General features: G+C 41.5%; 1 protein-coding gene across 1 annotated transcript in view; it reads left to right on the top strand.

Moving 5' to 3' along the window:
- LOC126268046 (uncharacterized) overlaps positions 1–24,938 on the top strand; it is a 96,043-nt gene that overhangs the window by 32,928 nt on the left and 38,177 nt on the right. The window contains exon 3 of the mRNA XM_049973473.1: positions 22,671–22,886. Coding sequence (XP_049829430.1) covers positions 22,696–22,886 — 191 coding nt within the window. The 5' untranslated portion in view covers positions 22,671–22,695. The remainder of the gene's footprint in view (positions 1–22,670; positions 22,887–24,938) is intronic.

The following is a 24,938-nucleotide window of genomic DNA, read 5'->3' as shown; positions in this document are numbered from 1 at the left end:
AGACTGTGCCTCATGAACAGTATTGTGATTCATTATTCTACTGGTCCCTACTTCCAATTGTTATATAGGATAGTTTGTTGAAGCAGCTGGAAGCTATTGTACAGTTATCTGCCATTTTCTGATCCTTCCTATATTAACCACATTCATTATATGTGGGAATATGGATAGTCTAAAAGTTAGCAGATTTTTTTCAGTTTTAACTTGTATGCCCCTGCCACATTTTCCTTGAATGACTGTAGAATTGTCTCAGTGCAATTGGATGGCTGAAACATCCAACAGCTAACTTGGTTGCACCTAGACCTGATATACATGTGAGGTCCCATATAACTTCACTGTCACACTCAGCTTTGACCATAATAGAGACAATATTTTTGTCAACTGCAATGAACACTCCCCCTCCTATGGCTTCTAATCTGTCTTCCCGATGTATGTTCCATGATTCGCAAAATACCTCAGAGCTTTCTGCTTTGGGTTACAGCCAGCTCTCAGTCCCAAGAATAATCTGAATGTGAGAACTTTCCTGGAGGGCAGTAAATTCAGGAACTTTGTTATGAATACTTTGATAATTTACAGATAAAATTTTGACAATCGAAGTGTCTTTTCTCATAATGCATTCTGATTTCCCTTGCTGCATATTGACTTGTGAGTGTTCATCAGGATACCTCAGACTATAGCCTAGCCTAAAAACCCTCATGTGCACTCCACAAATACTCTGCTAACCAAGGAAGCTGCTTCCTTAGTGTAGTGCACCCCTGACCTATCAAGAGGAGTCCTACAAACCCTCCTCTATAATTCAGGCATATAAATATGCCGCCAAGACCACCACAGAGTCAATGAAGCATTTGGTTGAGACTCTCCACTCAGCTCCTAATCAAAGAAAGGAGCTTGATCTACTCTGTGAACAGTGCTGCAATCTGTGAGTTCTGCTTGCACCCCACATGAGGCCAGCAGCCTTCACGACCCCTGCTGTCACCTGTGTGAACTGAGGATGGCCTCAGAACTCATGCAACAGACAACACTGGTGCCAACGAGAGCCACTACTTACGGACGACTGTGCGCTGGCTGCTCGATAGCTGCTGCCCCCTGGCAGAAGTACCAAGTGCACATTGCCTTTCTTTCCAGCCCATAACTTAACACATAAGGTTTGAGCTCCCAATAACTAGCAAACCCGTCCCCTTTGTGCCTTGCTGAAGCAGTGGCCACGTTTCCACCCACAGGATGAATGGGTGAGGCCAGACAGCCAGTCTCCAAATTGGCTGTTCACCTTGAGCAATGCAAATGTATTACCATCTGCCACTCACTCTGCTGTGAGGGGGGATGCACTGCTTTGGACTAGGAGTTGCCTCAGCAGCAGAGCCTGTGAGTGAAACAAGCAACATCTGAGATGCTCCTTGTAATGTGCTGGATCCTCCATTGACACTACACCCAGATGCAGCAAATTTCAAAAGCAGACAGAATCCTAGTTATGCAACTTGCATGCTTGTAGTGTGCCATCCATGGATGCTGTGCCTTAATGAGCAATGTAGCTGGCTGTTTACAAGAAATGAAAACTGCTCTACATGCTGGCTGAATTTACACTTACAAAATATGGGATTAAACTTCTTAAACAGAAAAACATGCATGATATTTAAGAAATATACTGTGATTTAAGAAATATACTGTCATGAAAACACAGGAAAAGATAACCTCTTCAATTGCCTCTCTGTAGATATGTAGCAGCTAAGAGTTTTTTTCTTGGGGAATATATAGGAAATTATGGCTAAAAGAGAGGTGAAATTAGCTACAAATTCTGTGTAGAATGTGACAGTGGTTTCATTGAGCCCTGGGCCGTTGTTCAGTTCTAGCAATTATAGCTGTTTCTCAGTAGTGCTGACTGACTGGCTTGCTAAATGAGTGGATGCTTGTCTTCAAAATAAAACAAATAAGCAGTTACTACACTACAGACTAAATGAATTTACACGTACAAAATGTGAGACTAAACTTCTTAAATAGAAAACCATGCACAAAATTTAAGAAATGCCACTTGAAAATACATGTGATTGTGCTCCTTACTGCATATTCATTGTCCTCAGGAGGTCTGTTAGTCTCTCTGAAAAACCACTGCCCCTCTACAAATTTTTCAGCGGAGTCCTCTGGTACCATCCCCATGCTATAATGTGATGAGTCATTAATCTGCCCCACATTTTTGTAGTCCATTCTCACTGAATGCAAACTGACCTTCCCAAAATTCCAACTCCTTTCACTCTCTGTAATTCAATAATTTATCTTTTGTCTACAGTTTACAACAGTGACCTTGTTCCTCCTGAGCCATCCTATCCTCAAACTGATTTACACTGCCAGTCCTTCTACTACCATTTTCTATTGAAACTTCATCCCTCTATGGTAAATCACAAGAGCTTACTCATTAACATTTCAGCTCTGAATTCCAGTCACACCCTGTAAACTTATTCCTCTTACTAGTAAAGTCATGGCATCTTTATACTCTTAATAACATGCCAGCAAGTCTTACCAAAAAGATATACACCACTATCTGTATCCACAATCAGATTCACCTGTCTCTCATTGGCTCATCCTCTTATTACCGGTTTATTTATATCTGATTGGTTATTCTGTTTCTCATCCAAAGGTACTCGTTTTAATTCTATATGTTCCTGATGTTGTACAAATTCTTACTTGGGGCACACTTGTAATTGCTTCTGCACATGCTGATCATAGATAACATGCTGTATTCTCCCTGCCAAGAAACCTTCCATCCAGTCACAGATTTCATTTGACACCCCATATGATCATAGTTATTTTAATTAGCATTGGTGTGTTATGAGTCACAAGCTGTTTGGAAGCTTAGACACACCACATCCACCTGAGTCCCATGATCCATATCTTTCAAGACATCATGTGAGAAAAGTGCAAATTGGGTTACATGAGACCAATGTCTACAACAGATGGGTATCAGTGAAATTGGATGGTAATTCCGAGGGTCACTTCTGCTGCCTTTCTTGTAGACAAGTGTCACATGTCCTTTGTTCCAACCACTGAGTGAAGTTTTTGTTCAAGGAATATACAGGATATTATGGCTAAAAAAAGAGATGAAATTAGCTACAAATTCTGTATGGAACCTGACAAAGGTTTCATTGAGACCTGGGCCTTTGTTCAGTTCTAGCGATGTTAGGTGTTTCTCAATAGCACTGACAGTAACATCTCTATCACTCATCTTTAGAGTCTTGCGAGAATTAAGCTGGGGCAGCACTCCTAGAGCTCTTTTATAAGGGAAAATTTGAGAACAGATTTCACCATTTCTGCTTTTCCTTTTTACTCATAATTTCAGTGCTTGTATCTTCTGTCAGCTTCTGGACACCTACTTCAGGTTTGCTGACAGCCTTTAGATATGACCAAAATTTTATTTATGTTCTGTGAGAGGTCCTCTGATATGATTCTGCTAGATCTGTCCCATCGTGAACTGTTATACATCTCTTCATTGCTTGGTTAGTTATTCTTGTATACTTGAGCTACAAACCCTCTTCATGCTCCTCTCTACAATTACATGTTTTATCAGTTACTAAAACAGTCAAGCTCACAATAATCATTTCTTTAAATTTTTAATTTCATCCTTAATGTCTGGTACTGTTGCCTGTGTTTTATTGTTCTTTATGCTTTGGTAATTATTTTTCCTACAAGTTATTAATACTAACTTCAATGTTGACTTTCCCAGAGAGATCAGGTCCATTCGTTAACTGATGTAACATAATCCACCTTAAGTGGCTTTCCAAGATTTTTGTTCTGTGTACTCTCCGGAGAAGGCATTACCATTGTTTTGTAGGATTTCTTGCGAAGCCCTCCACTTGCAAAACTGTAACTGTATCAATTTCGTGGATAGTTTGATGGCAGCATGATTCGGAAACATATGTATTAGTGAGTTGAGGATTTCTTTAAAATTCTCTTTAATGCAGTAATCAATAGAACAACCCAGTTATAAGGTTATGTCTACCCTTGATAAATAATAAATAAATAAGTAAATAAATGGTTTATTCGTTCATAATAACTTTTACAGTCATGGACACAGTCTATTTATAAACAAATGAACATTAATAACAGTTTATAAATAAAGATAAATTATACACATCATTAAAAATCCTTGACTGACTACAAACATTTAGCAATTAACAGTTGCTTTAATTTTGTTTTAAATAAGTTTCCATTAAACAGTTTCATATTATTTGGCAATCTGTTATAAAAATGTCTTCCAGCAGAAAATGGACTGTGATCTGTTCCTGTTTTATTACTAAATTTTATGTTGTAATCCTCTCTTTTTCTTGTATTATAATTATGAATTTCACTATTGATTATACTATGTTCCATATTTTCTTTTGCATACAGTATAGTCCTGAGAACATATTAATAAATATACTGTTAGTATGTTATACATAATGAAGTATTATCTACAGGACTGAAGTTTACTAGTATTAGCCATTATCTTAATTGAGATTTTTCGGGCCCTGAAAGCCCTATCCATGTATACCATCAGTGCCCCACCCCATATCTCTATACCATATTGTAGGTGGGAATCTATGATTCCAAAACAGATTTGTGTTAAGACATGATGTGATTTAGCAGGCAGGTGTTAGAGGAGATTTTGTTTTACACATATAGCTGATGTGCTCCATCCATATAAGACGTCCATCTACTATAATATCCAGGAATTTATGTTTATCAATTGTTTCAACTGAATACTCTGGCACAGTATCCATTTCTCTTGGTTTATAATTTAGCAGAAACTCCATCACATACCGTCAGGTGGCTTGCGGAGTATGGATGTAGATGTACATGTAGAATTGTCTTGTCCTTATTTAGTGTCAAGCTGTTTTTGGTGAGATATTCTGTGAAGAGACTAATGTTCTCTGTATTATTTTGCACTGCTATCTGTTTTATAGATTCCTAGCTTATGAAGGAGGTATCCTCAGCATAATTCATTAGGTTTGAAATTTTTGGAATTATTGTATCATTGATGTACACAATAAACAAAAAATGCCCGATTTGCTTCCCTGAGTGACTCCACAGATAAGAATTTTATAAAATGATTTTACTGTTTGTGTATGTCCCCCAGTTGTATGATACAGCTTAACACATTGTCTCCTGTCAGCGTGGTATGATCTTAACAAGTCTAATGCCACTCCTCTGACTCTAATTTATATAGAAGGATATAATGATTTACAGAGTCAAAGGCCTTGGATAGGTCTAACAAGATGCCAATAACTTTGTTTCCATCATCAAGTTTACGCAATACTGCTTGAAAAAATGTAGCTACAGCTGTTATTGTAGATGTGTCCTTCCTGAAACCGCCCTGAGAGCTTTTTAGTAGAATGTACTTGCAGAAAAATGACTCAGGTTGATCAGGAAGTAGCCTTTCCAACAACTTACTGAGTGACACTTCCTGGCAGATTAAAACTGTGTGCCCGACCGAGACTCGAACTCGGGACCTTTGCCTTTCGCGGGCAAGTGCTCTACCATCTGAGCTACCGAAGCACGACTCACGTCCGGTACTCACAGCTTTACTTCTGCCAGTATCCGTCTCCTACCTTCTCACAGCTTTACTTCTGCCAGTATCCGTCTCCTACCTTCCAAACTATACAGAAGCTGTGAGTACCGGACGTGAGTCGTGCTTCGGTAGCTCAGATGGTAGAGCACTTGCCCGCGAAAGGCAAAGGTCCCGAGTTCGAGTCTCGGTCGAGCACACAGTTTTAATCTGCCAGGAAGTGTCATATCAGCGCACACTCCGCTGCAGAGTGAAAATCTCATTCTGGAAACATCCCCCAGGCTGTGGCTAAGCCATGTCTCCGCAATATCCTTTCTTTCAGGAGTGCTAGTTCTGCAAGGTTCGCAGGAGAGCTTCTGTATAGTTTGGAAGGTAGGAGACGGATACTGGCAGAAGTAAAGCTGTGAGTACCGGACGTGAGTCGTGCTTCGGTAGCTGAGATGGTAGAGCACTTGCCCGCGAAAGGCAAAGGTCCCGAGTTCGAGTCTCGGTCGGGCACACAGTTTTAATCTGCCAGGAAGTGTCATATCAGCGCACACTCCGCTGCAGAGTGAAAATCTCATTCTGGAAACATCCCCCAGGCTGTGGCTAAGCCATGTCTCCGCAATATCCTTTCTTTCAGGAGTGCTAGTTCTGCAAGGTTCGCAGGAGAGCTTCTGTATAGTTTGGAAGGTAGGAGACGGATACTGGCAGAAGTAAAGCTGTGAGTACCGGACGTGAGTCGTGCTTCGGTAGCTGAAATGGTAGAGCACTTGCCCGCGAAAGGCAAAGGTCCCGAGTTAGAGTCTCGGTCGGGCACACAGTTTTAATCTGCCAGGAAGTGTCATATCAGCGCACACTCCGCTGCAGAGTGAAAATCTCATTCTGGAAACATCCCCCAGGCTGTGGCTAAGCCATGTCTCCGCAATATCCTTTCTTTCAGGAGTGCTAGTTCTGCAAGGTTCGCAGGAGAGCTTCTGTATAGTTTGGAAGGTAGGAGACGGATACTGGCAGAAGTAAAGCTGTGAGTACCGGACGTGAGTCGTGCTTCGGTAGCTCAGATGGAGAGCACTTGCCCGCGAAAGGCAAAGGTCCCGAGTTCGAGTCTCGGTCGGGCACACAGTTTTAATCTGCCAGGAAGTGTCATATCAGCGCACACTCCGCTGCAGAGTGAAAATCTCATTCTGGAAACATCCCCCAGGCTGTGGCTAAGCCATGTCTCCGCAATATCCTTTCTTTCAGGAGTGCTAGTTCTGCAAGGTTCGCAGGAGAGCTTCTGTATAGTTTGGAAGGTAGGAGATGGATACTGGCAGAAGTAAAGTTGTGAGTACCGGACGTGAGTCGTGCTTCGGTAGCTCAGATGGTAGAGCACTTGCCCGCGAAAGGCAAAGGTCCCGAGTTCGAGTCTCGGTCGAGCACACAGTTTTAATCTGCCAGGAAGTGTCATATCAGCGCACACTCCGCTGCAGAGTGAAAATCTCATTCTGGAAACATCCCCCAGGCTGTGGCTAAGCCATGTCTCCGCAATATCCTTTCTTTCAGGAGTGCTAGTTCTGCAAGGTTCGCAGGAGAGCTTCTGTATAGTTTGGAAGGTAGGAGACGGATACTGGCAGAAGTAAAGCTGTGAGTACCGGACGTGAGTCGTGCTTCGGTAGCTGAGATGGTAGAGCACTTGCCCGCGAAAGGCAAAGGTCCCGAGTTCGAGTCTCGGTCGGGCACACAGTTTTAATCTGCCAGGAAGTGTCATATCAGCGCACACTCCGCTGCAGAGTGAAAATCTCATTCTGGAAACATCCCCCAGGCTGTGGCTAAGCCATGTCTCCGCAATATCCTTTCTTTCAGGAGTGCTAGTTCTGCAAGGTTCGCAGGAGAGCTTCTGTATAGTTTGGAAGGTAGGAGACGGATACTGGCAGAAGTAAAGCTGTGAGTACCGGACGTGAGTCGTGCTTCGGTAGCTCAGATGGAGAGCACTTGCCCGCGAAAGGCAAAGGTCCCGAGTTCGAGTCTCGGTCGGGCACACAGTTTTAATCTGCCAGGAAGTGTCATATCAGCGCACACTCCGCTGCAGAGTGAAAATCTCATTCTGGAAACATCCCCCAGGCTGTGGCTAAGCCATGTCTCCGCAATATCCTTTCTTTCAGGAGTGCTAGTTCTGCAAGGTTCGCAGGAGAGCTTCTGTATAGTTTGGAAGGTAGGAGATGGATACTGGCAGAAGTAAAGTTGTGAGTACCGGACGTGAGTCGTGCTTCGGTAGCTCAGATGGTAGAGCACTTGCCCGCGAAAGGCAAAGGTCCCGAGTTCGAGTCTCGGTCGGGCACACAGTTTTAATCTGCCAGGAAGTGTCATATCAGCGCACACTCCGCTGCAGAGTGAAAATCTCATTCTGGAAACATCCCCCAGGCTGTGGCTAAGCCATGTCTCCGCAATATCCTTTCTTTCAGGAGTGCTAGTTCTGCAAGGTTCGCAGGAGAGCTTCTGTATAGTTTGGAAGGTAGGAGATGGATACTGGCAGAAGTAAAGTTGTGAGTACCGGACGTGAGTCGTGCTTCGGTAGCTCAGATGGTAGAGCACTTGCCCGCGAAAGGCAAAGGTCCCGAGTTCGAGTCTCGGTCGAGCACGCAGTTTTAATCTGCCAGGAAGTGTCATATCAGCGCACACTCCGCTGCAGAGTGAAAATCTCATTCTGGAAACATCCCCCAGGCTGTGGCTAAGCCATGTCTCCGCAATATCCTTTCTTTCAGGAGTGCTAGTTCTGCAAGGTTCGCAGGAGAGCTTCTGTATAGTTTCGAAGGTAGGAGACGGATACTGGCAGAAGTAAAGCTGTGAGTACCGGACGTGAGTCGTGCTTCGGTAGCTCAGATGGTAGAGCACTTGCCCGCGAAAGGCAAAGGTCCCGAGTTCGAGTCTCGGTCGGGCACACAGTTTTAATCTGCCAGGAAGTGTCATATCAGCGCACACTCCGCTGCAGAGTGAAAATCTCATTCTGGAAACATCCCCCAGGCTGTGGCTAAGCCATGTCTCCGCAATATCCTTTCTTTCAGGAGTGCTAGTTCTGCAAGGTTCGCAGGAGAGCTTCTGTATAGTTTGGAAGGTAGGAGACGGATACTGGCAGAAGTAAAGCTGTGAGTACCGGACGTGAGTCGTGCTTCGGTAGCTGAGATGGTAGAGCACTTGCCCGCGAAAGGCAAAGGTCCCGAGTTCGAGTCTCGGTCGGGCACACAGTTTTAATCTGCCAGGAAGTGTCATATCAGCGCACACTCCGCTGCAGAGTGAAAATCTCATTCTGGAAACATCCCCCAGGCTGTGGCTAAGCCATGTCTCCGCAATATCCTTTCTTTCAGGAGTGCTAGTTCTGCAAGGTTCGCAGGAGAGCTTCTGTATAGTTTGGAAGGTAGGAGACGGATACTGGCAGAAGTAAAGCTGTGAGTACCGGACGTGAGTCGTGCTTCGGTAGCTCAGATGGAGAGCACTTGCCCGCGAAAGGCAAAGGTCCCGAGTTCGAGTCTCGGTCGGGCACACAGTTTTAATCTGCCAGGAAGTGTCATATCAGCGCACACTCCGCTGCAGAGTGAAAATCTCATTCTGGAAACATCCCCCAGGCTGTGGCTAAGCCATGTCTCCGCAATATCCTTTCTTTCAGGAGTGCTAGTTCTGCAAGGTTCGCAGGAGAGCTTCTGTATAGTTTGGAAGGTAGGAGATGGATACTGGCAGAAGTAAAGTTGTGAGTACCGGACGTGAGTCGTGCTTCGGTAGCTCAGATGGTAGAGCACTTGCCCGCGAAAGGCAAAGGTCCCGAGTTCGAGTCTCGGTCGAGCACACAGTTTTAATCTGCCAGGAAGTGTCATATCAGCGCACACTCCGCTGCAGAGTGAAAATCTCATTCTGGAAACATCCCCCAGGCTGTGGCTAAGCCATGTCTCCGCAATATCCTTTCTTTCAGGAGTGCTAGTTCTGCAAGGTTCGCAGGAGAGCTTCTGTATAGTTTGGAAGGTAGGAGACGGATACTGGCAGAAGTAAAGCTGTGAGTACCGGACGTGAGTCGTGCTTCGGTAGCTGAGATGGTAGAGCACTTGCCCGCGAAAGGCAAAGGTCCCGAGTTCGAGTCTCGGTCGGGCACACAGTTTTAATCTGCCAGGAAGTGTCATATCAGCGCACACTCCGCTGCAGAGTGAAAATCTCATTCTGGAAACATCCCCCAGGCTGTGGCTAAGCCATGTCTCCGCAATATCCTTTCTTTCAGGAGTGCTAGTTCTGCAAGGTTCGCAGGAGAGCTTCTGTATAGTTTGGAAGGTAGGAGACGGATACTGGCAGAAGTAAAGCTGTGAGTACCGGACGTGAGTCGTGCTTCGGTAGCTCAGATGGAGAGCACTTGCCCGCGAAAGGCAAAGGTCCCGAGTTCGAGTCTCGGTCGGGCACACAGTTTTAATCTGCCAGGAAGTGTCATATCAGCGCACACTCCGCTGCAGAGTGAAAATCTCATTCTGGAAACATCCCCCAGGCTGTGGCTAAGCCATGTCTCCGCAATATCCTTTCTTTCAGGAGTGCTAGTTCTGCAAGGTTCGCAGGAGAGCTTCTGTATAGTTTGGAAGGTAGGAGATGGATACTGGCAGAAGTAAAGTTGTGAGTACCGGACGTGAGTCGTGCTTCGGTAGCTCAGATGGTAGAGCACTTGCCCGCGAAAGGCAAAGGTCCCGAGTTCGAGTCTCGGTCAGGCACACAGTTTTAATCTGCCAGGAAGTGTCATATCAGCGCACACTCCGCTGCAGAGTGAAAATCTCATTCTGGAAACATCCCCCAGGCTGTGGCTAAGCCATGTCTCCGCAATATCCTTTCTTTCAGGAGTGCTAGTTCTGCAAGGTTCGCAGGAGAGCTTCTGTATAGTTTGGAAGGTAGGAGATGGATACTGGCAGAAGTAAAGTTGTGAGTACCGGACGTGAGTCGTGCTTCGGTAGCTCAGATGGTAGAGCACTTGCCCGCGAAAGGCAAAGGTCCCGAGTTCGAGTCTCGGTCGAGCACACAGTTTTAATCTGCCAGGAAGTGTCATATCAGCGCACACTCCGCTGCAGAGTGAAAATCTCATTCTGGAAACATCCCCCAGGCTGTGGCTAAGCCATGTCTCCGCAATATCCTTTCTTTCAGGAGTGCTAGTTCTGCAAGGTTCGCAGGAGAGCTTCTGTATAGTTTGGAAGGTAGGAGACGGATACTGGCAGAAGTAAAGCTGTGAGTACCGGACGTGAGTCGTGCTTCGGTAGCTCAGATGGTAGAGCACTTGCCCGCGAAAGGCAAAGGTCCCGAGTTCGAGTCTCGGTCGGGCACACAGTTTTAATCTGCCAGGAAGTGTCATATCAGCGCACACTCCGCTGCAGAGTGAAAATCTCATTCTGGAAACATCCCCCAGGCTGTGGCTAAGCCATGTCTCCGCAATATCCTTTCTTTCAGGAGTGCTAGTTCTGCAAGGTTCGCAGGAGAGCTTCTGTATAGTTTGGAAGGTAGGAGACGGATACTGGCAGAAGTAAAGCTGTGAGTACCGGACGTGAGTCGTGCTTCGGTAGCTGAGATGGTAGAGCACTTGCCCGCGAAAGGCAAAGGTCCCGAGTTCGAGTCTCGGTCGGGCACACAGTTTTAATCTGCCAGGAAGTGTCATATCAGCGCACACTCCGCTGCAGAGTGAAAATCTCATTCTGGAAACATCCCCCAGGCTGTGGCTAAGCCATGTCTCCGCAATATCCTTTCTTTCAGGAGTGCTAGTTCTGCAAGGTTCGCAGGAGAGCTTCTGTATAGTTTGGAAGGTAGGAGACGGATACTGGCAGAAGTAAAGCTGTGAGTACCGGACGTGAGTCGTGCTTCGGTAGCTCAGATGGAGAGCACTTGCCCGCGAAAGGCAAAGGTCCCGAGTTCGAGTCTCGGTCGGGCACACAGTTTTAATCTGCCAGGAAGTGTCATATCAGCGCACACTCCGCTGCAGAGTGAAAATCTCATTCTGGAAACATCCCCCAGGCTGTGGCTAAGCCATGTCTCCGCAATATCCTTTCTTTCAGGAGTGCTAGTTCTGCAAGGTTCGCAGGAGAGCTTCTGTATAGTTTGGAAGGTAGGAGATGGATACTGGCAGAAGTAAAGTTGTGAGTACCGGACGTGAGTCGTGCTTCGGTAGCTCAGATGGTAGAGCACTTGCCCGCGAAAGGCAAAGGTCCCGAGTTCGAGTCTCGGTCGAGCACACAGTTTTAATCTGCCAGGAAGTGTCATATCAGCGCACACTCCGCTGCAGAGTGAAAATCTCATTCTGGAAACATCCCCCAGGCTGTGGCTAAGCCATGTCTCCGCAATATCCTTTCTTTCAGGAGTGCTAGTTCTGCAAGGTTCGCAGGAGAGCTTCTGTATAGTTTGGAAGGTAGGAGACGGATACTGGCAGAAGTAAAGCTGTGAGTACCGGACGTGAGTCGTGCTTCGGTAGCTCAGATGGTAGAGCACTTGCCCGCGAAAGGCAAAGGTCCCGAGTTCGAGTCTCGGTCGGGCACACAGTTTTAATCTGCCAGGAAGTGTCATATCAGCGCACACTCCGCTGCAGAGTGAAAATCTCATTCTGGGAACTTACTGAGTATTGATGCCAATGAAATAGGCCTATAATTTTGCACATCAGTAGTTATTCCCTTTTTGTGCACCAGTCTTATTTTAGTGACTTTTAACAAGTCAGGAAACAACCCATGGCTGAAAGAGCTGTTTATTAAATGTTGCTGTGGCTTTATTAATTCATTACTGCATTCTCTCAGAAATTTGGCTGAAACGTCATTCCAGAAATTTGGCTGAGATGTCATTCCAGTCACTGGATCTATTTACTTTTAAGTTGGAAATGGTTTTCAGGATTTCCAAATCTGTAACACACCTCAGGAAGAATGAATTACTGACATTACTGGGATTTAGCACCTGTGGTGAGTCAATACTATCCACCCTACTCATCTTACTAAATTGTTCTATGAATATCTCACATACTTTCTTTGGTCATTCAACAATTTTTCATTGCCTCTTGTTATTATGTTATTACGCACTATACTTTCACTTCCCCTGCTTTATTTTTTTTCAATACTCCAAGCTGTTTTGCTTATATTGCTGGATTGGCTCATCTGTTCTGCATACATCTGTGCTTTTAATGTCTTAAGTGCTTCCCTTAAATGCAGACAAATGGAAAACTGGTAGAAGCCAACCTTAGGAAAGATCAGTTTGGATTCTGTAGAAATGTTGGAAAGCATACTGCCCTATAACTTATCCTATAAGATAGGTTGTTGTTGTTGTGGTGGTCTTCAGTCCTGAGACCGGTTTGATGCAGCTCTCCATGCTACTCTACCCTGTGCAAGCTTCTTCATCTGCCAGTACCTACTGCAACCTACATCCTTCTGAATCTACTTAGTGTAGTCATCTCTTGGTCTCCCTCTATGGTTTTTACCCTCCATGCTGCCCTCCAATACTAAATTTGTGATCCCTTGATGCCTCAGAACATGTCCTACCAACTGATTCCTTCATATAGTCAAGTTGTGCCATAAATTTCTCTTCTCCCTAATTTTATTCAATACCTCCTCATTAGTTATGTGATCTACCCATCTAATCTTCAGCATTCTTCTGTAGCACCACATTTCAAAAGCTTCCATGCTCTTCTTGTCTATACTATTTATCGTCCATGCTTCACTTCCACACATGGCTACACTCCATACAAATACTTGCAGAAATGACTTCATGACACTTAAATCTATACTCAGTGTTAACATATTTCTCTTCTTCAGAAAAACTTTCCTTGCCATTGCCAGTCTACATTTTATATCCTCTCTACTTTGACCATCATCTGTTACTTTGCTCCCCAAATAGCAAAACTCCTTTACTAATTTAGGTGTCTCATTTCCTTATCTAATTCCCTCAGTATCACCTGAATTAATTCAACTACATTCCATTATCCTCATTTTGCTTTTGTTGATGTTCATCTTATATCCTCCTTTCAAGACACTGTCCATTTTGTTCAACTGCTCTTCCAAGTCCTTTGCTGTCACTGACAGAATTACAATGTCATCGGCGAACCTTAAAGTTTTTATTTCTTCTCCATGGATTTTAATAACTGCTCTGAATTTTTCTTTTGTTTCCTTCACTGCTTGCTCAATATACAGATTGAATAACATCGGGGAGAGACTACAACCCTGTCTCACTCCCTTTCATGTCCTTCGACTCTTATAACTGCCAACTGGTTTCTGTACAAATTGTAAATAGCCTTTCGCTCCCTGTATTTTACCCCTGCTACCTTCAGAATTTGAAAGAGAGTATTCCAGTCAACATTGTCAAAAGCTTTCTCTAAGTCTACAAATGCTAGAAACGTAGGTTTGCCCTTCCTTAATCTAGCTTCTAAGATAAGTCGTAGGGTCAGTATTGCCTTACGTGTTCCAACATTTCTACGGAATCCAAACTGATCTTCCCCTAGGTCGGCTTCTACTAGTTTTTCCATTCATCTGTAAAGAATTCGCGTTAGTATTTTGCAGCTGTGACTTATTAAACTGATAGTTCGGTAATTTTCACATCTGTCAACACCTGCTTTCTTTAGGATTGGAATTATTATATTCTTCTTGAAGTCTGAGGGTATTTCACCTGTTTCATACATCTTGCTCACCAGATGTTAGAATTTTGTCAGGACTGGCTCTCCCAAGACCGTCAGTAATTCCAATGGAATGTTGTCTACTCCCGGAGCTTTGTTTCGACTCAGGTCTTCACGCAGTATCGTATCTCCCATTTCATCTTCATCTGCATCCTCTTCCATTTCCATAATATTGTCCTCAACTACATCGCCCTTGTATAGACCCTCTATATACTCCTTCCACTTTTCTGCTTTCCCTTCTTTGCTTAGAACTGGGTTTCCATCTGAGCTTTTGATGTTCGTACAACTGGTTCACTTATCTCCAAAGGTCTCTTTAATTTTCCTGTAGGCAGTATCTATCTTACCCCTAGTGAGATAAGCCTCTACATCCTTACATTTGTCCTCTAGCCATCCCTGCTTAGCCATTTTGCACTTCCTGTTGATCTCATTTTTGAGATGTATTCCTTTTTGCCTGCTTCATTTACTGCATTTTTATATATTTTCTCCTTTCATCAATTAAATTCAATATTTCTTCTGTTACCCAAGGATTTCTACTAGCCCTCATCTTTTTACCTACTTGATCCTCTGCTGCCTTCACTACTTCATCCCTCAAAGCTACCCATTCTTCTTCTAATGTACTTCTTTCCCCATTCCTGTTAATTGCTCCATTATGCTTTCCCTGAAACTCTGTACAACCTCTGGTTCTTTCAGTTTATCCAGGTCCCATCTCCTTAAATTACCACCTTTTTGCAGTTTCTTCAGTTTTAATCTACAGGTGATAACCAATAGATTGTGGTCAGAGCCCACATCTGCCCCTGGAAATGTCTTACAATTTAAAACCTGGTTCCTAAATCTCTGTCTTACCATTATATAATCTATCTGAAACCTGTCAGTATCTCCAGGCTTCTTCCATGTATACAGCCTTCTTTTATGATTCTTGAACCAAGTGTTAGCTATGATTAAGTTGTGCTCTGTGCAAAATTCTACCAGGTGGCTTCCTCTTTCATTTCTTACCCCCAATCCATATTCACCTACTATGTTTCCTTCTCTCCCTTTTCCTACTACCGAATTCCAGTCACCCACGACTATTAAATTTCGTCACCCTTCACTATCTGAATAATCTCTTTTATTTCATCATACATTTCTTTAATTTCTTCGTCATCAGCAGAGCTAGTTGGCATACAAACTTTTACTACTGTTGTAGGTGTGGGCTTCGTATCTATCTTGGCCAATGCCAAACTTACGTTTCAGGCATATGTAGACTTAGAGAAAGCTTTTGACACTGTTGTCTGGAATATTCTCTTTCAAATTCTGAAGGTGGCAGGGGTAAAATACAGGCAGCAAAACACAATGTACAATTTGTACAGAAACCAGATGGCAGTTATAAGAGTCAAGGGGGAGAAAAGAGGAGGAGTGGTTGAGAAAGAAGTGAGACAGGGTTGTAGCCTATCCCTGATGCTATTCAATCTGTAGATTGGGAAAACAGTAAAGGAAACAAAACAAAAATTTGACATAGGAATTAAAATCTTTGGAGAAGAAATAAAAACTTTGAGGCTGCCAACAACATTGTCAGAGACAGCAAAGGACCTAGAAGAGCAGCTGAATCGAATGGACAGTGTCTTGACAGGAGGATATAAGGTGAACATGAACAAAAGCAAAGGGATAATAATGGAATGTAGTCAACGTAAGTCAGGGGATGCTGAGAGTATTAGAATAGGAAATGAGGCACTTACAGTAGTAAATGAGTTTTGCTATTTGGGCTGCAAAATAACTGATGATGGTCAAAATACAGAAGATGTAAAATGTAGAATGGCTACATCAATGAAAGCGTTTCTGAAGAAGAGAAATTTATTAACATCGAGTATAGATTTAAGTGACAGAAACTCTTTCCTGAAAGTATTTACGTGGAGTGTAGCTATGTATGGAAGTGAAACATGGATGATAAACAGTTTAGATAAGCTTTCAAAATGTGATGCTACAGAAGAATGCTGAAGATTAGATGGGTAGATCACATAACTAATGAGGGGGTACTGAACAGAATTGGGGAGAAGAGAAATTTGTGGCACAACTTGGCTAGAAGAAGGGATCGGTTGGTAGGACACATTCTAAACCATCAAGGGATCACCAATTTAGTGCTGGAGCGAAGCGTGGAGGGTAAAAATCATAGAGGGAGACCAAGAGTTGAATATCCTAAGCAGATTCAGAAGGATGTATGTTATTTGGAGATGAACAGGCTTTCACAGGAGAGCAAATCAACCAGTCTATGGACTGAAGACCATCACCACGATGATGACAACAACGCAGCAACAAGTGCTTCCCTGTAGGTTTGTCTTCAGGCTTTGCATTTAGATTGGAAGTACTGCAGTTTGGTATCTCTAAAAAGAATGTATAAATCCTTAATGTCTTCCTTTAATTTTATCACCTTGGAGGTTTGGGGGTTTAAGATTCTTCCAACTGTCCTTAGTGTTTTGACCACTGGGCATGCTTGATTAAGACAATAGGTTAATGTTGTATAAAATTTGTCACATTTCCATTAATATCTTCTGTTTCATGTGGGCCTACCAGATTCCAGTTTACAGGTGCCAAGGTTTCCTTTAATGTATGATAGTCTAGCTTTCCTTTATAGGTAAATATGTCCCCATGAGATACTATTTCTTTGTCTTTATGAAGCTCTAGCACTAATGCACTAAGATCTGAAATGTGGATCTCAACGGTTCTAAATAAAAGATCTTCCTTGCTTAAGTATATAATAACGTGGTCAATACATGTCTGAGAGTCACATTTTATTCTTGTTGGTTATGAATTCACATGCGTGTAATTATAAGACAGTAACATATCAATATATCTAAGATAATTAATACCATTAGTTAAGGAGTCAGTGTTCACATCGCCTACTAATATACTCTGTTTTTTATGAGATGAATGTTTATCAACAAGTTCCTCTAAATGACAAAAGAATTCTTCCATGATACTGTTAGGGAATCTGTACAGGCTAGCTATTATTAAATGGCTATTTATGAGCTTTATTCTTATTGCAGCTATTTCAAATGCCATTTCACATGCAAATTTATCAACCCAGTCAATTTTTTCACACTGGTCATTGTTTTTAACATAAATACAAACACCATCACCTTTATGTTGCTTTCAATAAATCACACTTAAAGTTTTATAATTACTTAAATTAATGCTACACACATTTCTTCACCCACCAAGTTAGCTGAGAGCACTAATGCACTGCTTCCTGGACTTGGGTAGATGTGCTGGCCCTGGATCGAATCTGCCCCCCCCCCCCCCTCCCCGGGATTAATGGCGAGGGCCGATGTGCTGGCCATCCTGGATATGGTTTTTAGGTGGTTTTCCACATCCCCTAGCTGAATACTGGGCTGTTCCCCATGACCCGCCTCAATTACACGACTCGCAGACATTTGGGGAAAAAAAAGTCCTCACTATCTCATGGCTTACACTAGATGGAGACAGCTGGGGTACACTACTTCTATCCCAGGGGGTAGGGGATGGCGACAAGAGGGGCATCTGGCCACCCTCTGACACTAACATTACCTAATCCATAGTGACAGGGCTGACCCTACGTTGAAGTGGAACAAAGGTCCAAGAAATTCACGTTGAATGCTACACTTTCTTCTGTTTTGCACCCTGATTCATTCACAAGATAAATATGAGGTGTACTATCACTAGGAAATTGGTCAGTTTGTTCAATTTTGTTGGTAATATATTGGACATTTTGTGATATTATTTTGAGTTTACTGTCATTCATAATTTTGTTGTCAGGTACTTTGCCTTCACGTATGCATAGTGAAGGCTATTTTACTCTAAAAAAGTTTCTGCAGGACTGCTTTCACTTATGAATGAACTGTTTTTATACATAAGGCTTTTCAGTTCGATCCTTTCTTTTATTATTTGATTTAATTTTTCACACAGCATAATTCAACTGCAATCCTTGGTTAGCGTGTTGACCTCTATCCAACTTTTCTAAATCTAGGATTGAACTATTTCCATAGGTTGAACGGTGCCTTTATTCTAATATTTGTTTTTCTTATTTCTTTGTTTACACATGAGTTATAGGTCAGATCATGCTGATGTGGTAGAGTAGTGACAATCGTGTTTTCTGCATGTTTTCTTCAAGGAAATTCTTCAGAGCTTCAATGCAAACACGAGCTTCATTGCTTCCCACATGATTCGCACCACTTACACAAACTATAAAATCTTTGCTACACAGCATTTTATCTTTCAAGTCAGCATCTTGTACTATATTTTTTGTTTTCGTGCCGGGTGCCACAACACTGCTCACTTGAAGACGTTTGAGCCATTTAGGATTTCAGACAGATTTCTTCCATGGCTATCTGAGAGTAAAATCACACTGCACTTTTGTGTGTATTTCAGAGTACCAGAATTATGGAGTTTGTTGAAGGAGTCACTGACTGCACTGCCATGATTATGTTCGCATTCTACACTTTTCCTGTTTTCCTTATTTACTTGTCTTTTTTTCATTAGTTTTTGGGAGCTCATTACACTTCATTATGGTAGTTTTAAGAGGTTCATTACACTTTATTTACTGATGATCTGGTGTTGTATCTTATTTTTGTATTTTTCATTGTGTTTCTTTCAAAATTACATTTACTGTGTTCGTTATCAAGTTCTGTAAATTTACTGCCATTGCTGTGACCACTTATTGAGAGTATACTATACCTGTTTTTATCAGCAAACTTCTGTTCATTTGCCGTGATTGATGCCTTTCTTGCTTTTACAGCACTTGCTTGTTTCCAGTCTTGCAGTTTAGGCCTACTTGTTTGAAGGTCAGGAACTCATGGTGTCTGTAGTTTTTGCAGCATGGAATTTTCATTTGTTAGGTGGGATTTTTCATGTCTTAGTGCATCCATTATAAACTGTAGACCTATTAAATGTTCAATTTAGCTTCCTAAATTCCCTGTTACAATCACTACAAAATTCCTTTTTCACCACTTCACTGCAGCTTCTGTTCACTTTATCAAGACATACAACTATACATGATGCCATCTTGGTCTTATTTTGATACTGTCTGAAGTCATTGCAGTTTACATTGCCCATTAAGGAGTTGAGATTGCATGGTGTATCCATTGGTGCCCCAACTCGTCACATTTAATATCTGCTTGGAATACAATGGAATTATGTAAAATTTGTTGATTCTAGTAGCCTCTAAATTGCAACTTGCCATCACTGTACAACATATTCTAATGAGAATAATCCATAAATACTAAATTTTGGAATTCATAATGTCAATGATAGTGTTCACTTGGCCATTGAACTCTGAAGCATTTGTTGATAAATGCAGTTGATACACTGGCATGTGTGACTTTGGAGGTTCTGTGACAAGCTAGGCTGCAACTTCCTGGGTTTGTGCCATAGGGCTGAGAAGTGCAGGTACCCCTTAAATGGGTCAGGTGTGCACTACATATCAGAGGCTGCTACCCTAGTAGCTGATATTGTGTGGGGTACACACAAGTGTTTTTAAGATTAGGTGACTCTCCATCCAGTCCACACAATGATAGCTGTAGGAGACCCCGAAGTATCAATGTAAGATCCAAAGGAATGCCCCCCCCCCCCCCCCCCATAGGTGAGAATATGAAAATCCTAGTTGTTAACTGCTACAGCATTCACAACAAAGGGCCAGAATTTCAAGTACTACTGGGGAAAATTTAAGTATATATTGAAAATATAGGCAATGGGAAATGGAGGTGGTGTATTTGTTACAAAAGACAAGACACTCAAACCCGCCAACATAGAAATTGAAACAGCATGAAAAATCATTTGGGCAAGACTCAGTATCAGGGATGGTCAAAAAATTGTAATTGTAACTCTCGACGACCACAGAATCACACCCTGTTGTAATTGATAGCCTTAAAGAAAAACTTCAGTTCGCTTGAACTCAAGTTCCCCAATCATACTGTAGTCATTGGTGAAGACTATAATCACCCAAAAATCAATTGGGAAAATTAAAGTTTTGTTAGTGTTGAAATCCTGTGAAACATTATTAAATGCCTTGTCTGAACACTACATAGAACATTAGATTTAGAACCCATTTTTGATGAAAATATAGTACATCTAATGGCAACAAAAAGACCTGACCTCTTTGAGGATGTCCACTTCGAAACTTGTGTTTTTGCACAACACGGTTTTGGCAGCAGTTATTACCAAAGTACAGAGAGCTACTAAGACAGGTAGGTGGACATATATGCTCAGTAAACTAGACAGAAAAGCAGTAGTGTCATATCACAGCGAGGAACTTGAAACTCTTAGTGCAGGACAGGAACACACACAGGAGATATGACTCAAGTTTAAAATAATAGTTGACCATACACCAGATAAATATTTACCCAGTAGAACAATTCATATTGGGAGCAACCCTCCATGGTATAGGAAACTTCTAAAGAAACAGAGACCTTTGCATCATAGGTATAATAGGTATGAAATAAACCATAAGGATATAGCTACAGAGATGCTAAATGAAACCTTAAGGATATAGATAGAGGGATGCTAAATGAAACACATTTGGCTGTCAAGAGAGCAATGTGTGAAGCCTTCTGTGACTACCATAGCAAAATTCTGTCTTTCACAAAATCCCAAAAAAAATCATGTCATATGTAAACACTGTTAGTGCCACCAGAGGTAGTGGCCAGCCACTCACAGATGAGACATAAACTGAAACAGAAGGCAGCAAAGCAAAAACGGAAATGCGTAACTCCATTTTAAAATGTTCGTTTACAAAGGAAAACCAAGGAGAACTGCTCCAATTTAATCCTCCTACCACTTAAAAGATGAGTGAAATCAATGTTAGTTTCAGTGCTGTTGAGAAACAGCTGAAATAATTAAAACTGAAAAAAGCTCCAGTGCCTGATGGAAACCATATGAGATTCTATACTGAGTCTGCAGATGAATTAGTCTCTCTTTTAGCTGTAATCTATTGTAGATCTCTCAAACAAAAAACTGTGCCCAGTAACTGGAAGAAACTGCAGGTTCCAACTATTTACAAGAAGGGTGGTAGAAGTGATCCACAAAACTACTGTCTAATATCCTGGATGTCAATTTGTTGTAGAATTTTAGAACATATTCTGAGTTCAAACATAATGAAATACTTCAAACAGAATGATCTCCTTTGCGTCAACCAGCATAGATTCAAAAAATGACAATCACGTGGAACCCAAATCGCACTTTCCTCACATCACATACTAAAAGCTTTGGATCAAGGCAGTCAGGTAGAAGCAATGTTTCTTGTTTTCTAAAAAGCATTTGACTCAGCACCACATCTATGCTTATCAATGAAAGTTTGCTAGAATGGGGTATCATGTGCAATTTGAGACTGGATTAAGGATTTTTTGGTAAGGAGTATGCAACATGTTATCTTGGATTGAGAGTCATCACCAGATGTGGAAGTAACTGCAGGTATGCTCCAGGGAAGTGTGTTCAGACCGTTGCTGTTCATGTTTTATATTAATGACCTTGCAGAGACTGTTGATAGAAACCTCAGACTTTTTGCAGATGATGCTGTTATCTGTAGTGAAGTACTGCCTGAAAGAAGCTGCATAAATATTGTCAGGTCTTGGTAAGATACCTGCAGAGGTTAGCAACTTGCTTTAAATGTTCAGAAATGAAAAACTATGTACTTCACAAAATGAAAAAAAACTTATTAGGCAATGATTACAATATCAGTGAGTACTCTATTACTATAATATCAATGAGTCACAGCCAACTCGTACAAATACCTGGGTGTAACACTGTGTAGGGATATAAAATTGAATGATCTAAAAGGCTCAGTTGTGGGTAAAGCAGCTCATCGACTTCAGTTTATTGGCAGAATACTGGAAAGATGCAATCAGTCTATGAAAGGAGATTGCTTGCAGATCACTTGTGCCGCCTATCGTAGAATACTGCCCAAGTGTGTGGGACCTGAACCAAATATGACTAGCAGGGGTTATTGAACATACACAGAGAAGGGCAGCACAAATGATAACAGGTTTCTTTGATCCATGGGAGAGTGTCACACAGATGCTGAAGAGGGAATTGGCAGGCCCTTGAAGATTAGAAGTAAACTATCCCAATAAAAGTATACTTATAAAGTTTCATGAGCCATCTTTATGCAATGACGTAAGGAATATACTAAAAATCCCTATGTATTTCTCCCATAGGTGTTAGGAGGACAAGATTAGATTAATTACAGTAGGCATAGAGGCATTTAAACAATAATTCTTCCTGTGCTCTATACATGAGTGTTACAGGAAGAAACTCTAGTAACTGGTACAGTGGGATGTATATACTGTGCTTCAGAGTGGTGTTTAGAGCATAGATGTAGATGTAAATGTAGATGTGCCAACAGGCCAACCAATAGCATACGAAGTTAAATAGTTGATGCATATATTAATTTACACTCAGTGAACAGCTTTCTCTTGATAATAAGTAACTCACTGTTTATATTGTATGTGTACTGTTTTATAAAAAGTACAAAATCTGTCAGCTTTGTAATTTATTGTTGATAGTTTACAAGTATGGCATTCTTTTTGTTCACAGCTGTGGAAACAGATATCTAGTTGTCATGGCACTTCTAGTAGCAAGATTTATAAGAAAAGTTATTGTAAAACTAATAGAAACTTGCCCTGAAGTGTTTGATGTAGGAAAGAGTAACACTGAAAGTGAGTATAGATACATCTGTGATTATTTAACGTCTTCAGAAGGACATGGAATAGCAAGAGGATATTATGGTTTGCCAACATACCCTGCATACATGTAAGTATAAAACATTTTGACCCTAAATTGGTGACAAGATAATAATGCTTAAAAATATTTCGTAATGTTAATTTTGTAATACTCAGATAACGATCTTCATTTAAACTTAATAACTGGCATATTTGTTATATGTCACATATTATGGTTAGAGAATCATAACACTTTTGTTTTATGTCAAAACTTTGTTGTTCAAAGTGAAAGTGAGAATTACATGAAGGCAGGTTAGGCTCACTTGTCAAATTGATTTGTGGCAATAGAAATCCAATTGTTGTACAGGTAATTATGCATAAACACAAGAAGGAGATCTTTACTTCTTAAAATCAACTAAATTAATCATTAAACTCTGTTTATTTGAAGTTCACAGTTGAACACATTTGATTTTAGTATATTTGCAAGGAATAAAGAATGTTTTATATACTGAAAAAAGTCAAAACATATGAACTTCACAATTTTGTAGTTCCAGAACATATCAATATATATCTGCCCAAACTCTTTGCCTTTACATATGTCTGCTTGTGTCTGTGTATGTGCGGATGGATATGTGTTTGTGTGCGATTGTATACCTGTCCCTTTTTCCCCCTAAGGTAAGTCTTTCCGCTCCCGGGATTGGAATGACTCCTTAACCTCTCCCTTAAAACCCGCATCCTTTCGTCTTTCCCTCTCCATCCCTCTTTCCTGATGAAACAACCGTTGGGTTGCGAAAGCTTGAAATATGTGTGTGTGTTTTTTATTGTGTCTATCTACCAGCGCTTTCTCGTTTAGTAAGTCACAGCATTTTTAATATATTTTTCCCATGTGGAATGTTTCTTTCTACTATATTCACATTATTTATACAATTATTCTTTTTGTATAGTTTACATAAAATTATTAATTTTTTACAAGTAAGGTGACAAATTGTTATGAGCAGAAGTGGTACATATGAGGCCATGCTGTTTTGCAAGTTGCAAACACCTACTCCTTGTGAGAGAATATCCTGGAATTTCTGTTTCATAACATCAACAGTGCTAATAATATGTTGCTTGGGCAAGCCTTAGTTATAGTTTGGTTCTTGTTCTGGAAGTGAACCAATATGTAACCTTTGGCAACCAGTAAATGCCTTTGTCTTGAATTGTTGCCTGAGTGCAGATGATGGATGCTGCTACTTTGTTACATGTCTCTTGCTCTCTGTTTAATTATTGTGCACCATGGACATATCTTCTGCTACATTGTTCAAGGAAAGCTTCTCCATCATGAGCTTAATACTCCGTGTGCTCCTGAGAACCTGTTTGCTGCACATTCTTTGATCCATTGACTGCTACATTGTTATCCATTGGTTGTGGACTGTCCCATAACCAAGGTTATGGTGGGTAGGATTGTGTGCAGATCAACAGTTCAAATCGAATCCAGCATCAATTCATCAACATCAATGATTTGCAAGTCAATCTGCTGTTCTGCTCTTTTACTGTTTCAGTTTCACACATACACATGTATTCCATTCATCTGTTCATCATTGGCAGTGTATCTTTCAGTATTTAATCTTTCCACTGATTCATATTCTTTTCCTTTAATTGAACATCTGTCTCAGTAACAAACCTTCGCTGTCCTGCAACTTTAAAACAGATCCACACCCTCTGACCCCATAAACATACAACATGATTGTTTCTGTATGGTGCACATCATCGAAGATGTGAACATATTTTATGCCCTACTGTGCAGATGCGTACTACTCCAACATGTCAACATGTTTGTGGCATCAAATTAAGGGTTTACTGTTGGTGCCATAAAAAATATTTTAATCAACACACGTTTCCATTGAAGTTATAAAAAATCCTGTAATTTAATGGCCTTCCATGAATTTTAAGTCAATTGCAGGGAGACTTAAAGTCATGCTCTATAAGGAAAGTTCTTAGTAAGCAAGGTAATGTAATCCAGAATGAATTTTCAGTTTGCAATGGAGTGTTAACTGATTTGGAATTTAGCCTTTACTGATTTGAAACTTCCTGGTTGATTAAAACTGTGGGCCAGATCCAGGCTCAAATGAACAGTAAGGATGACTGCCTCAGTTACACTGTT

The sequence above is a fragment of the Schistocerca gregaria genome, chromosome 4, assembly GCF_023897955.1.
Source record: "Schistocerca gregaria isolate iqSchGreg1 chromosome 4, iqSchGreg1.2, whole genome shotgun sequence".
In the NCBI taxonomy this organism is placed as follows: domain Eukaryota; kingdom Metazoa; phylum Arthropoda; class Insecta; order Orthoptera; family Acrididae; genus Schistocerca; species Schistocerca gregaria.
This window is presented reverse-complemented; position numbering and strand designations above follow the sequence as displayed.